At 46.4% G+C, this 15,404-nt stretch overlaps 1 protein-coding gene across 1 annotated transcript in view; it reads left to right on the top strand.

Moving 5' to 3' along the window:
- The first annotated feature begins 402 nt into the window (after nt 1-402).
- LOC139409794 (EH domain binding protein 1) overlaps nt 403-15,404 on the top strand; it is a 388,012-nt gene continuing 373,010 nt past the window's right edge. The window contains exons 1-2 of the mRNA XM_071155208.1: nt 403-751; nt 2,508-2,982. Of these exons, the coding sequence (XP_071011309.1) occupies nt 2,879-2,982 (104 nt within the window). The 5' untranslated portion in view covers nt 403-751; nt 2,508-2,878. The remainder of the gene's footprint in view (nt 752-2,507; nt 2,983-15,404) is intronic.

Below are 15,404 nucleotides of genomic sequence, written 5' to 3'. Positions count from 1 at the left end.
GATTGACTGTATATGTAATGGTTTTCAGACATCAATCTACCGTCTGAAGGGAGTTTGTAACCTACTTACCTGTCCCTAACCCTAACCCTAGACCCCATTCTCATCCTCATTGGTAACTGAATCTAAAGGTAAGCCAGAGGTAAATCACAATTATGGGAAAAATATATTCCCAGTGTTGGTTTTCATCGACCAATAAAATGTAACTTTGTTACAGTACAGGGGACATAATTTACTGTACTGCGAGCGGCGATTCAACCTATTTGATTTATGTGTCATTCGACCAATTCAGAGAGACCTCATGAATCATTCAACAGTCCAGAGATGACACCGGAATGGGCCAATGGTAGGCCCCCGGGGGCGTTCCTTCCGTACGTAACGTAACGCGCCCTCCTCCAGGGTAGGAAAACATTACGGACGGTGAGTGTGGACCGTGTCAGGAAAAATAGCTTCTTGGAATTTTTTTTTACTCCAGGGTTGGAATACTTTTTTTGTGGTGGGGGGGGTCTACATGTTTTGTTACAAGCACAAATCCATGTATCTGTCGTCTTGGAATTGAGTTGTAGTAATCTTCACGGAGCTTGTCTTCTCACCTGGGAGGACGCCGAGTCCCGTCAGCTGGCGGTCGGGATAACTATTTCCGCCGTGTTGTTCGTGGTATGACGGCTAGCTGATAGCTGGGACCGCTGCAATGCTAGGTGGTAATGAGCCAGATCGCTTTTTTAGCTGAAACAGTTTAAGTGGATATTAAAAGGTAAGTAGCTTTCACACATGTTAGCTACTCCGTCTAGTCCTAGCAAGTAGGTGGATATGCTAACTTAATGTGCGGTAAACCAGCTCCAGTTTTAAGTTTCAGCTAGTGCTTGCTGCAAGCTAGCCGAGTAGCATGTTATGGCTAGCTTTTAAGGTTTTCACGTTCAAGTCCCATTGATTTAGCTGTTGTCTATCTGATTAGCTAGTTGGGTAGCTAAGATAACAAGCTAACCGTAGCTAGATATCCATCCTTGGCTGAAGACTAGATTGAAACTAAGGTTAGTAAACGACACCCGGGACTCTCTCCAGTCTGTGTGGACCGATCCCAGCTTCATTTATATCTATTGTTCGCTACTTATCTACTAATATACATTTCATTTCTATCTACTGTTCGCTACCTGGATATGTAACTCTCAGGTACTGTAACTCGAAACGTGACCGATAGTAATCACTGATTGAGTGACATGTGTATGTAGCCAGTTGTAGCGGACACCGCCAGTGGTGCCAGGTTGTCACTTATTAGAGGTTTTTAATGGGACTCGGTGTTCTGGGAATCCGGTGACGCCGGGGGATAGCCCCGTAACGGTACCTACCGGTTGTTTTCTCTCTGCTGGCTAATCCAGATTTTTTTATGACACTTTTCGCTAGTTTTATATTTTTGTTAGTCAAGAAGACTATTTTATTGACAGGCAATAGTCGTCATATGGATGATGTGTGGTTTTGTTAGGTGACAATGGTGCTAGTTATCTGGCCATTTTTAAAATATTGTTTTGCAAGGATAATGCATGATGGGTCCAGTACAGTTACTGCTCTGGACCAGGCTGACCATGGGTCAGTACAGTTACTGCTCTGGACCAGGCTGACCATGGGTCAGTACGGTTACTGCTCTGGACCAGGTGCATCATGGGTCAGTACAGTTACTGCTCTGGACCAGGTGGACCATGGGTCAGTACAGTTACTGCTCTGGACCAGGTGGATCATGGGTCAGTACAGTTACTGCTCTGGACCAGGTGGATCATGGGTCAGTACAGTTACTGCTCTGGACCAGGTGCATCATGGGTCAGTACAGTTACTGCTCTGGACCAGGTGCATCATGGGTCAGTACAGTTACTGCTCTGGACCAGGTGCATCATGGGTCAGTACATTATTCATCTGCTGATGATTAAACAAATCTAACGGTATTCTAGCTAAATTGTAATACCGGTAGTATAGTTTTAGGACGTGGTGATGGTGTGGTGATGGTGTGGTGTGGTCTACCCCAAGGAATGGGGAGTGGAATGGCCAAATGACGATCTGAGATCCACAAGCTATGATGACAGTCTTGTGTTTCAGTGGTCGTAGTCCCAATAGAGTAGTCTTGTCATAGCGGTCTAAGAACAGGTATTATGCTGTGTTTCAGTGGTCCAAATAGAGTAGTCTTGCCATAGCGGTCTAAGAACAGGTATTATGCTGTGTTTCAGTGGTCCAAATAGAGTAGTCTTGCCATAGCGGTCTAATAACAGGTATTATGCTGTGTTTCAGTGGTCCTGGTCCAAATAGAGTAGTCTTGCCATAGCGGTCTAAGAACAGGTATTATGCTGTGGGTTTGCCCATACCGTATGTATATATTTTCACGTGTGTGTGTGTGTGTGTGACATACAAGTCACAGGTACGACTGCAGCATTTGGGGTGTGTTCTTTACAGCAGGCATCCCCCCCCCCCCCCCCTCTGCTCTCCCTCCAACTCTGCTTGTAACTCTGTTCCTTTCTCCTCTATAGGTTGTTCGAGACAAAGGATAAGGAATACCTGGCTTTTGCATTATTCTGGAACGGTAATCTTCACTACATTTACCAGCATGCACCGCGGCAGATGTGACAGCCACCGAGGCAGAGATTCCACAAGCCTTCAATGTGTTTTTTTCTGGATGTTTTTGACGGCATGTCTCCTCCACCGCGAGAGAAACCGCTGACTTTTGGATTGTCCCCCATTTTCTATTTTTCTGATCAAATATGAACTATGTGTGTCGACGCAGCAGCTTGGATTTGTTTGGACACATTTAACACTTTGAAGTGAGTCGGACGGGAAAATCGACAGAAAGGAAGCACCAGTTAAAAACATAAAGGGTCCTTTTCCCCCCTAAAGAAATATCATGGCATCTGTGTGGAAAAGATTACAACGTGTGGGGAAGCACGCGTCCAAGTTTCAGTTCGTGGCTTCCTATCAGGAGTTGATGGTGGAATCCACGAAGAAATGGTTAGTTGGGATATTGACTACACACACACACACACACACACACCACACACAGGAAGGGCTGGTAGTGAGTATTGTAGTGTTTAGGTAAGGAAATAGACAGTAGAGTTGGGACACAGCCTGCAGATGTGTTTCAGTAGTAGCGTGCCCTGAGCCACTGGCATTCTAACACGCCTGCGATCCGGGACAGATGTTAACGTGTTGGAGAATGGCATGACAAAAATGCCTGTCTTCGAGCGAGGAGATGGGATGGGAGGAGAGGGGATGGGAGGAGAGGGGATGGGAGGAGAGGGGATGGGAGCTACTGTCAGAACAGTTTATTGTGTTCTCAGAGGGGTGGGTTTGACTCTCTTCTCAAGAAAGCCTCTCTGAGGGGTGTGGGTTTGACTCTCTTCTCAAGAAAGCCTGTCTGAGGGGAGTGGGGTGTGTGTGTCAGAGAGAGGTGTGTTTTCCCATGGCTGAAGTGTGATCAGTATTTAACACTGAATCAATGGGTGACAGAGCCACACACACGCTCTTTCTCAATTGGTCTCTCATCTATTCCTTGCGTCCGTCCTCTCCTCGCCTCTCTCTAAAACCTCCTCACTCCTCGCCCCTCTCTCTAAAATCTCCTCTCTCCTCGCCTCGCTCTAAAACCTCCTCTCTCCTCTCCTCGCTCTAAAACCTCCTCTCTCTAAAACCTCCTCTCTCCTCTCCTCGCTCTAAAACCTCCTCTCTCCTCTCCTCGCTCTAAAACCTCCTCTCCTCTCCTCGCTCTAAAACCTCCTCTCTCCTCGCTCTAAAACCTCCTCGCTCTAAAACCTCCTCTCTCCTCGCTCTAAAACCTCCTCTCTCCTCGCTCTAAAACCTCCTCTCTCCTCGCTCTAAAACCTCCTCTCTCCTCGCTCTAAAACCTCCTCTATCCTCGCTTTAAAACCTCCTCTCTCCTCGCCTCGCTCTAAAACCTCCTCTCTCCTCGCCTCGCTCTAAAACCTCCTCTCTCCTCTCCTCGCTCTAAAACCTCCTCGCCTCGCCTCTCTCTAAAACCTCCTCTCCTCGCCTCTCTAAAACCGCCTCTCTCCTCGTCTCTCTCTAAAACCGCCTCTCTCTAAAACCTCCTCTCGCCTCTCTCTAAAACCTCCTCTCGCCTCTCTCTAAAACCTCCTCTCGCCTCGCCTCTCTCTAAAACCTCCTCTCACCTCGCCTCTCTCTAAAACCTCCTCTCGCCTCTCTCTAAAACCTCCTCTCTCCTCTCTCTAAAACCTCCTCTCGCCTCTCTCTAAAACCTCCTCTCGCCTCTCTCTAAAACCTCCTCTCGCCTCTCTCTAAAACCTCCTCTCGCCTCTCTCTAAAACCTCCTCTCTCCTCTCTCTAAAACCTCCTTTCGCCTCTCTCTAAAACCTCCTCTCGCCTTGCCTCTCTCTAAAACCTCCTCTCGCCTCTTTTTTGTTACTTTAGTTTATTTAGAAAATATTTTCACACTATTTCTTGAACTGGGCTTGTTTAAGGGCTTGTACTGTAAGTAAGCATTTCACTGTAAGGTCTACCTACACCTGTTGTAATCGGCGCATGTGACAAATTTGTTTTGATATGCCTTCATCAGGGTCTTCTGTCAGGGTCTTCTGTAAAGTCCCTGAGTCAGCTTCCAGAGAATGCCAATCCAGAAATCTGCTCTTCTGTTTACCACAGCATTTCCTGTCTCCAAAAGCCACAACCTTTCTCTCAATTCAATTTAATGGCTTTATTAGCATGGGAAACATATGTTAACATTACCAAAGCAAGTGAAGTAGATAATAAACAAGAATATTTAACAATAAACATTATACTCACACACTCGCTCTTTCTATCCCCCTCTCTCTCGCTCTTTCTATCCCCCTCTCTCTCGCTCTTTCTATCCCCCTCTCTCTCGCTCTTTCTATCCCCCTCTCTCTCGCTCTTTCTATCCCCCTCTCTCTCGCTCTTTCTATCCCCCTCTCTCTCGCTCTTTCTATCCCCCTCTCTCTCGCTCTTTCTATCCCCCTCTCTCTCGCTCTTTCTATCCCCCTCTCTCTCGCTCTTTCTATCCCCCTCTCTCTCGCTCTTTCTATCCCCCTCTCTCTCGCTCTTTCTATCCCCCTCTCTCTCGCTCTTTCTATCCCCCTCTCTCTCCGTCTCTATCCCCCTCTCTCTCCGTCTCTATCCCCCTCTCTCTCCGTTTCTATCCCCCTCTCTCTCGCTCTTTCTATCCCCCTCTCTCTCGCTCTTTCTATCCCCCTCTCTCTCGCTCTTTCTATCCCCCTCTCTCTCCGTCTCTATCCGTCTCTACCCCCCTCTCTCTCCGTCTCTATCCCCCTCTCTCTCCGTCTCTATCCGTCTCTACCCCCTCTCTCTGTACACAGGGGTCTCTGGTTCTGTACACGGGGGTCTCTGGTTCTGTACACGGGGGTCTCTGGTTCTGTACACGGGGTTCTGTCTGATCGTCAACGCACAGTCTCTCAATCCCACTAACAGCTACCAGCTCTCTCTGTTTTACACCACACACACACACACACACAGTGTGAGAGTCTCAGGAAGAGATTAGAGGGCTATGAGTGTTTGAGAAGTGAGTCTCCCACTGGACTCCTCTGCCACCTGTCAGTCTCTCTCTCACACACACACACACACAGTCTCTCAAACAAACACACACAGTCTCTCTCTCTCACACACACACAGTCTCTCTCTCACACAGGCAACCCGGCGGCTACGTCCTTACTTCCACCAGGAAAATGCTTATCTTTACTGTGTGATTGTGGCGGTTGCAAGCTGTTTATGGCTGTGACATTGTGTCTGTCTTATGGCGAGCACATGTTCCTAAGAGTCATCTGTCTTTCAGCGTGGGAGACGTGGCTAGGGCTCGGCGGCCATCACATTTTGTCAGCCTGTGATCGTCAAGCAAATATCTGTCCGTCTCACAGTAATTGACCGTTTAATTACCTGAAACACATTTATCATCTTCTGTCTTCCACACAGCCTACAAGCCACTGATACTGACCTTTTGGAACATCTATATTTAAAAAAAAGTCTAATAACTTCATGTAATATAGCCTACACCTTCACCATAAATCCATTACTAATTTTAGACCGATCTAAAGAAGCATGATATGAAGAAAATGTAGTCTATTTCAGGAGAACAGAATAGCGGTCTCTGACTTGTCCTTATGTTAGGTCCTGATCTGGCTGTGCCATATGGCTGTGGGCGACACTAGTTCAGTTAGCAAGATTTGAATAGAATTCAATGTCATTATTTTATAGTATGAAGAATAAATTTGAACAAAGCTGAATAAAATAGAAAGGATATTTTCTCCAATTGATTTGAGGGACACGTGGTTATTCTGTGTTGAGCAGTAAACAGAGAAACATTATTTATGAAACTTTAGTTGTGATAAAAATATCGGGCTATATGTTTTGATTTTAATACATTCTAAGGCTGTATGATAAGACTTGAGAAAGACCTGAGAACGTTTCATTAAAGTCACGAGCTCTGATTTGTTTGTTGTGCAGGCTGCACACACTTCATCAGTCTCTCATTCACAATTTGACAAGCACTTGATCATATTCTCACCAGGCCTCGATTTTCCCCAGCTGCATCCCCCTTGTGTGGCCGTAATTCCCCCTAAAAGAATCCATGCCTCTTGTGGCCAAAGTGGCCGTTGTGCCCTCGGGCTGAATATAATAATGATAATTCCCTTTTCCTGGCTGCCAGTCGCTGTGCTCCTAAGCATCTCACTCACATGGCTCTCTCAGATATCTCCATTTTTATTAGCCAATGCTGGTCACATGATCCTTCTCGAAGGCCTCTCAGCTCTGAGGTGGACTGCAGGTGAAAGAACTGTCCACGTTTGACTTTTCATCAGCCAATAAGATGAGTAGGCTTAACGACCAGCAGAAGCACTGGACTCTGCCAATCCACTGTCCCACATAGTACAAAAGTTGACCTATTCTGTTGGTCAACTTGTCCTTCTGTGCGAGAAATAGATATTCCTAACATAGTCTGGGACAGTTATGGGATGTGATAGATCCCACATTAATATAACCACTTTTTTATTTTTTAAAGACTGAGGCTGATACCACAGATCAGAACATTTTAGCTTAAAATGTTGATAAACTATTAGGATATTTCTTCACAATAGCGCAGCAATGCCTACACCGCAGTAGGCTAGATGCACAGCAATGCCTACACCGCAGTAGGCTAGAAGCACAGCAATGCCTGCACAGCAATGCCTACACCGCAGTAGGCTAGAAGCACAGCAATGCCTACACCGCAGTAGGCTAGAAGCACATCAATGCCTACACCGCAGTAGGCTAGAAGCACATCAATGCCTACACCGCAGTAGGCTAGAAGCACAGCAATGCCTACACCGCAGTAGGCTAGAAGCACAGCAATGCCTACACCGCAGTAGGCTAGAAGCACAGCAATGCCTACACCGCAGTAGGCTAGAAGCACAGCAATGCCTACACCGCAGTAGGCTAGAAGCACAGCAATGCCTACACCGCAGTAGGCTAGAAGCACAGCAATGCGCACACCGCAGTACACCGCAGTAGGCTAGATGCACAGCACAGCAATGCGTACACCGCAGTAGGCTAGAAGCACAGCAATGCGCACACCGCAGTAGGCTAGATGCACAGCAATGCCTACACCGCAGTAGGCTAGATGCACAGCAATGCCTACACCGCAGTAGTTATCATCCAATATGATTACGTAGTAGCTGTCTTGACTGCATCAAACTGGGAGATGCTAGTTAGCTAGCTACTCTCTGTGTCTCTCTCCTCTCTCTCTGTGTCTCTCTCCTCTCTCTCTCTCTGTCTCCTGTCTCTCTGTCTCCTGTCTCTCTGTCTCCTGTCTCTCTGTCTCGTCTCTCTGTCTCCTGTCTCTCTGTCTCCTCTCTGTGTGTCTCTGTCTCCTCTCTCTCTGTGTCTCTCTCCTCTCTCTCTGTGTCTCTCTCCTCTCTCTCTGTGTCTCTCTCCTCTCTCTCTGTGTCTCTCTCCTCTCTCTCTGTCTCTCTCTCCTCTCTCTCTGTGTCTCTCTGTCTCCTCTCTCTCTGTGTCTCTCTGTCTCCTCTCTCTCTGTGTCTCTCTGTCTCCTCTCTCTCTGTGTCTCTCTGTCTCCTCTCTCTCTGTGTCTCTCTGTCTCCTCTCTCTCTGTGTCTCTCTCCTCTCTGTGTGTCTCTCTCCTCTCTCTCTCTGTCTCTCTCCTCTCTGTGTGTCTCTCTCCTCTCTCTCTCTGTCTCTCTGTCTCTCCTCTCTCTCTGTGTCTCTCTGTCTCCTCTCTGGGTGTCTCTCTCCTCTCTCTCTCTGTCTCTCTCTCTGTCTCCTGTCTCTCTGTCTCCTCTCTCTCTGTCTCCTCTCTCTCTGTGTCTCTCTGTCTCCTCTCTCTCTGTGTCTCTCTGTCTCCTCTCTCTCTGTGTCTCTCTCCTCTCTGTGTCTCTCTCCTCTCTCTCTCTGTCTCTCTGTCTCTTCTCTCTCTCTCTGTCTCTCTCTCCTCTCTCTCTGTGTCTCTCTGTCTCCTCTCTCTCTGTGTCTCTCTGTCTCCTCTCTCTCTGTGTCTCTCTGTCTCCTCTCTCTCTGTGTCTCTCTGTCTCCTCTCTCTCTGTGTCTCTCTGTCTCCTCTCTCTCTGTGTCTCTCTGTCTCTTGCTCTCTACGGGTCTCTCTACAGACTGCCAGTCTCTACTGGTCTCTCTACAGACTGCCAGTCTCTACTGGTCTCTCTACAGACTGCCAGTGTCTACTGGTCTCTCTACAGACTGCCAGTCTCTACTGGTCTCTCTACAGACTGCCAGTCTCTACGGGTCTCTCTACAGACTGCCAGTCTCTACGGGTCTCTCTACAGACTGCCAGTCTCTACGGGTCTCTCTACAGACTGCCAGTCTCTACGGGTCTCTCTACAGACTGCCAGTCTCTACGGGTCTCTCTACAGACTGCCAGTCTCTACGGGTCTCTCTACAGACTGCCAGTCTCTACGGGTCTCTCTACAGTCTGCCAGTCTCTACGGGTCTCTCTACAGACTGCCAGTCTCTACGGGTCTCTCTACAGACTGCCAGTCTCTACTGGTCTCTCTACAGACTGCCAGTCTCTACTGGTCTCTCTACAGACTGCCAGTCTCTACGGGTCTCTCTACAGACTGCCAGTCTCTACGGGTCTCTCTACAGACTGCCCGTCTCTACGGGTCTCTCTACAGACTGCCAGTCTGAAGCTCTGCTGTGCCAGAATGGGGCCAATAAAATAGGTTTTTATGGCTGAAGCTCAATAAAATAGACATTTCCATTACAGAAGCCAGAGAGCCAGTCAGTGGGAGGAGGAGAGGAAGAGACTCAGCAGAAACCATAGTGCCTGTCTCTCTCTCTCAACTTCAATTCAGTTCAAGGGCTTTATTGGCATGGGAAACACACACCACCGTTCAAAAGTTTGGGGTCACTTAGAAATGTCTTTGTTTTTAAAAGACAAGCTATTTTTTTGTCCATTAAAATAACATCAAATTGATCAGAAATACAGTGTAGACATTGTTAATGTTGTAAATGACTTGTAGCTGGATACGGCAGATTTTTAATGGAATATCTACATAGGCGTACAGAGGCCCATTATCAGCAACCATACTCCTGTGTTCCAATGGCACGTTGTGTTAGCTAATCCAAGTTTATCATTTTAAAAGGCTAATTGATCATTAGAAAACCCTTTTGCAATTATGTTAGCACAGCTGAAAACTGTTCTGATTAAAGAAGCAATAAAACTGGCCTTCTTTAGACTAGTTGAGTATCTGGAGCATCAGCATTTGTGCGTTCGATTACAGGCTCAAAATGGCCAGAAACAAAGAACTTTCTTCTGAAACTCGTCAGTCTATTCTTATTCTGATAAATTAAGGCTATTCCATGCGAGAAATTGCCAAGAAACTGAAGATCTCATACAACGCTGTGTACTACTCCCTTCACAGAACAGCGCAAACTGTCTCTAACCAGAATAGAAAGAGGAGTGGAAGGCCCCGGTGCACAACTGAGCAAGAGGACAAGTACATTAGAGTGTCTAGTTTGAGAAACGGACTCCTCACAAGTCCTCAACTGGCAGCTTCATTAAATAGTACCCGCAAAACACCAGTCTCAACGTCAACAGTGAAGAGGTGACTCTGGGATGCTGGCCTTCTAGGCAGAACACCAGTCTCAACGTCAACAGTGAAGAGGTGACTCCGGGATGCTGGCCTTCTAGGCAAAACACCAGTCTCAACATCAACAGTGAAGAGGTGACTCCGGGATGCTGGCCTTCTAGGCAAAACACCAGTCTCAACATCAACAGTGAAGAGGTGACTCTGGGATGCTGGCCTTCTAGGCAAAACACCAGTCTCAACGTCAACAGTGAAGAGGCGACTCTGGGATGCTGGCCTTCTAGGCAAAACACCAGTCTCAACATCAACAGTGAAGAGGTGACTCTGGGATGCTGGCCTTCTAGGCAGAACACCAGTCTCAACGTCAACAGTGAAGAGGCGACTCCGGGATGCTGGCCTTCTAGGCAGAACACCAGTCTCAACATCAACAGTGAAGAGGTGACTCTGGGATGCTGGCCTTCTAGGCAGAACACCAGTCTCAACATCAACAGTGAAGAGGTGACTCTGGGATGCTGGCCTTCTAGGCAGAACACCAGTCTCAACATCAACAGTGAAGAGGCGACTGGGATGCTGGCCTTCAAGCTTTTGAATGGTAGTCTATGTTAACATTTTAGGGCTCCCGGGGGGCGCAGCGGTCTATGGCACTGAATTTCAGTGCAAGAGGCGTCACTACAGTCCCTGGTTCGAATCCAAGCTGTATCACATCCGGCCGTGATTTTTGGAGTACGATAGGGCGGCGCACAATTGGCCCAGAGTCCTCCAGGTTTGGCCGGGGTCTGTTGTCTCTGTAAATAAGAATCTGTTCTTAATTGACTTGCCTAGTTAAACAAAGGTCAAATAAAATAAAAATTACCAAAGCAAGTAGATGACACACACACACACACACACACACACACACACACACACATCAGACAGGTGCTTGACTCCTCACACACTCTAATACATCCACTCAGTGTTGGCTCTGTTTCATCAACACATCTCTTACTCTGAGTGGTGTGTTGGCTCTGATCACCACACCTCTTACTCTGAGTGGTGTGTTGGCACTCTGTCATCACCACACCTCTTACTCTGAGTGGTGTGTGTTGGCTCTATATCTCAGTGTTGGCTCTGTTTCTATCAACACACCTCTTACTCTGAGTGGTGTGTGTTGTTGCTCTATATCTCTGCTGCTGTCTAGGGGTCAAGGGTCTAGTTCTCTGAGTGGTGTGTGTGTGTTGGGTCTATATCTCTGCTGCTGTCTAGGGGTAGGGTCTAGTTCTCTGAGTGGTGTGTGTGTGTTGGGTCTATATCTCTGCTGCTGTGTAGGGGTCAAGGGTCTAGTACAGTCCCGTAACACACTGTCAACAAGGCAACTCCAGGGATCCAAACTAACACGTTCCACTGGTGACACCAGACCAGTCATTTGTTTTTGCGGCGTCATGCAGTAGAAAATAACATTTTTCTGTAATTCAGTGCTTTATTAAAAACTGTGTATTCAATAAATACTGGGGTTTCATCTAACATGGGGATTCAAGATCCTAATTCAGTGCTTTATTAAAAACTGTGTATTCAATAAATACTGGGGTTTCATCTAACATGGGGATTCAAGATCCTAATTCAGTGCTTTATTAAAAACTGTGTATTCAATAAATACTGGTGTTTCATCTAACATGGGGATTCAAGATCTTTTGAAGTGCAACCTAATTCAGTGATTGTCATGAATTTTGACAACTAGGCTTTCTTTTGTTATATTTTTACTGTTGAAGATGCACTATGCAGAAATCGCTCCGCCATTTCCTGTTTGATGAAATTCTAATGGTTCGCCTAATTTTAAGTTTATATCACAAAACAAGCAAGTATATTGTCACCACTAAACCGCGGTGAAACAATATATTTACCATAAATATTGTCTTTTTTCGTCTGTTTTGAAGCTGGTGAACAAAACTGAAAGAAAAAGATGCAAAAACAAATCTTAAGAACGTGAAAGATAGAAATAGGGCACATAGAACAGATCTACCGGCTTCCTAGACTTGTTTTCAGTGAGAGTGACGGATCTATAACACACATTTCTATGTGAATTTGGTCGGGTTGCTCAAAAAGTAAAACATTTTGTAGCTTTAGAATGGGGACGGAATCCAGACAATAAAACTGACTTCAACAATATTCAACAAATGTATTGAATGTATTATGGAATCAAACTAAATGTATTGAATTTATTATGGAATCAAACTAAATGTATTGAATTTATTATGGAATCAAACTAACTGCATACAAAATGTATTATTTTGCCCAAGTTTATCATAAGACATGAACAGAATGCATCAAGTGATTGGTATTTCCTGCAACTTTCTGAAGAGCCAATGAGAATTCCCCGTCTGTATGTGTGGTGCGACCACTTTGTGTCGCCGTTAGCGATGATGCTAATGAATGATCTTCTGGTAGATGGGAAGCCTTTCTCATAAACCTCATTTAAACGTCAACTACAACGTAGCCTATGCTTACATAGCAAAACGATATCATGATTATTTGTATCAATCCAGGGGGTGTTTGTTTTGCTAACTCTAGCAATCACGTGTGCTACAAAAACACCTCTTCCTAGGTGCACACTGGAGTGAAAAGGTAACTACACCCACCCCAATAATTATATATATATTTTACCTATATTTAACCAGGCAAGTCAGTTAAGAACAAATTCTTATTTTCAATGACAGCCTAGGAACAGGGGCAGAACGACAGATTTGTACCTTGTCGCCTCGGGGGTTTGAACTTGCAACCTTCTGTTACTAATCCAACGCTCTAACCACTAGACTACCCTGCCGCCCCATCTTGTTCCCAGACCTGAAGTGTTCTCCTGATGTGGTTTATCCTGTTGTGGACTTACATCAAATTTTTCTATTGTAAAGTTTGATCTTGAGAACGAAAACCTTAACAGACGAGAGAGAGAGAGAAAAAAGGGCCCTATACACTCAATGGACAGTTTATTAGGTACACCATCCTGTTCACAAAAAAAATGGTTCACTCCTACAGACAGTGAGTCTGTAAAAGCAGCCAGACAGGCTTCGAGGCATTCAGTTACTGTTTGATTGAACGTTAGAATGGGCCACCGAAGTGGCTTTGAGCGTGGTGTGATTGTCAGGTGCCAGGCTGGCCATAACCAGTGTCTCAGAAACAGACGGCATCCTGGGCTTTTTACACACACGACAGGGTCTCAGGTTTACCGAGAATCTAGCAACAAACATAAAATATCCAGTCCCATACAGTCCTGTGGGTGAAAACAGCCTGTTGATGAGAGAGGACCAAGCGGAACGGCTAGAATTGTTCAAGCTAACAGACGGGCCTCAAACAGGCAAATAACAGCCAGTACAACATTGGTGTCCAGAACGCCATCTCGGAACACACAACTCGTTGGTCGTTGTCACGGATGGACGTTCCTATCAGATAAAAACAAGAAGTGACTCCAGTGGACATCACCAACACTGAAGGAAAAACACTGTCTGGTCTGACGAATCCCGGTTCCTGTTGCATCACGCTGATGGCAGAGTCACGATTTGGCTTCCTGCCTGGTGTCGGCGGTGTAATAGTGTGGGGAAGGTTTTCCTGGCACACGTTAGGTCCCTTCATACCAACTGAGAAATGTTTGAACACCACACCTTGTAGGATCCATGCCCTGAAGAATTCAGGCTGTTCTGGAGGTAAAGGGGGGGACCTAAAGAATATAACTTATAAATGGCTCATGACCTTAGTTCAACTGTCGTACCCCATCAGCACCAAAAATATAAGCTTGTTTACTCCAATGGAGGGAGGGGGAGAGAGGGAGTTCTAGTATGGATGGGATAATGCAGGATACATTTCAGCCTCTCTCTACCTCCCCCAACCTCCCTACCTCTCTCTCTCTCTACCTCCCCCAACCTTCCTACCTCTCTCTCTCTCTCTACCTCCCCCAACCTTCCTACCTCTCTCTCTCTCTACCTCCCCCAACCTTCCTACCTCTCTCTCTCTCTCTCTCTCTACCTCCCCCAACCTCCCTATCTCTCTCTACCTCCCCCAACCTCCCTACCTCTCTCTCTCTCTCTACCTCCCCCAACCTCCCTACCTCTCTCTCTCTCTACCTCCCTACCTCCCCCAACCTCCCTACCTCTCTCTACCTCCCCCAACCTCCCTACCTCTCTCATTTTGTGGGCAGTGAGCACATAGCCTGTCTTCTCTTGAGAGCCAGGTCTGTCTACGGCGGCCTTTCTCAATAGCAAGGCTATGCTCATTGAGTCTGTACATAGTCAAAGCTTTCCTTAAGTCTGGGTCAGTTACAGTGGTCAGGTATTCTGTCACTGTGTACTCTCTGTTCAGGGCCAAATAGCATTCTAGTTTGCTCTGTTTTTTTGTTAATTCTTTCCAATGTGTCAAGTAATTATCTTTTTGTTTTCTCATGATTTGGTTGGGTCTAATTGTGCTGCTGTCCAGGGGCTCTGTAGGGTGTGTTTGTGTTTGTGAACAGAGCCCCAGGACCAGCTTACTTAGGGGACTCTTCTCCAGGTTCATCTCTCTGTAGGTGATGGCTTTGTTATGGAAGGTTTGGGAATCGCTTCCTTTTAGGTGGTTGTAGAATTTAACGGCTCTTTTCTGGATTTTGATAATTAGTGGGTATCGGACTAATTCTGCTCTGCGTGCATTATTTGGTGTTCTACGTTGTACACGGAGGATATTTCTTTACATAATTCTGCATGCAGAGTCTCAGTTTGGTGTTTGTCCCATTTTGTGATGTCTTGGTTGGTGAGTGGACCCCAGATATTAATATTGATATAACTGATATTAATATTTTTAGCCTGATCCTAATTGGTATGTCTAATTGTATGTTCCTTTTGATGGTATAGAAGGCCCTTCTTGCCTTGTCTCTCAGATCGTTCACAGCTTTGTGGAAGTTACCTGTGGCGCTGATGTTTAGGCCAAGGTATGTATAGTTTTGTGTGCTCTAGGGCAACGGTGTCTAGATGGAATTTATATTTGTGGTCCTGGCAACTGGACCTTTTTTGGAACACCATTATTTTCTCTCTCTACCTCACCTCACCCCCCCTCCTCTACCTCACCCCCCCTCTCTCTACCTCACCACCCCTCTCTCTACCTCACCACCCCCAACCATCCTCCCTTTGATATTAATTTCCCTATACATTTCAGCCTCACTCCCCCCTCTCTCTCTTTACCTCACTCCCCCTCTCTCTCTCTCTCTTTACCTCACTCCCCCTCTCTCTCTCTTTACCTCACTCCCCCTCTCTCTCTCTCACTCCCCCTCTCTCTCTCGCTTTACCTCACTCCCCCCTCTCTCGCTTTACCTCACTCCCCCTCTCTCGCTTTACCTCACTCCCC

Source organism: Oncorhynchus clarkii, chromosome 1 (genome assembly GCF_045791955.1).
Source record: "Oncorhynchus clarkii lewisi isolate Uvic-CL-2024 chromosome 1, UVic_Ocla_1.0, whole genome shotgun sequence".
In the NCBI taxonomy this organism is placed as follows: Eukaryota; Metazoa; Chordata; class Actinopteri; order Salmoniformes; family Salmonidae; genus Oncorhynchus; species Oncorhynchus clarkii.
This window is presented reverse-complemented; position numbering and strand designations above follow the sequence as displayed.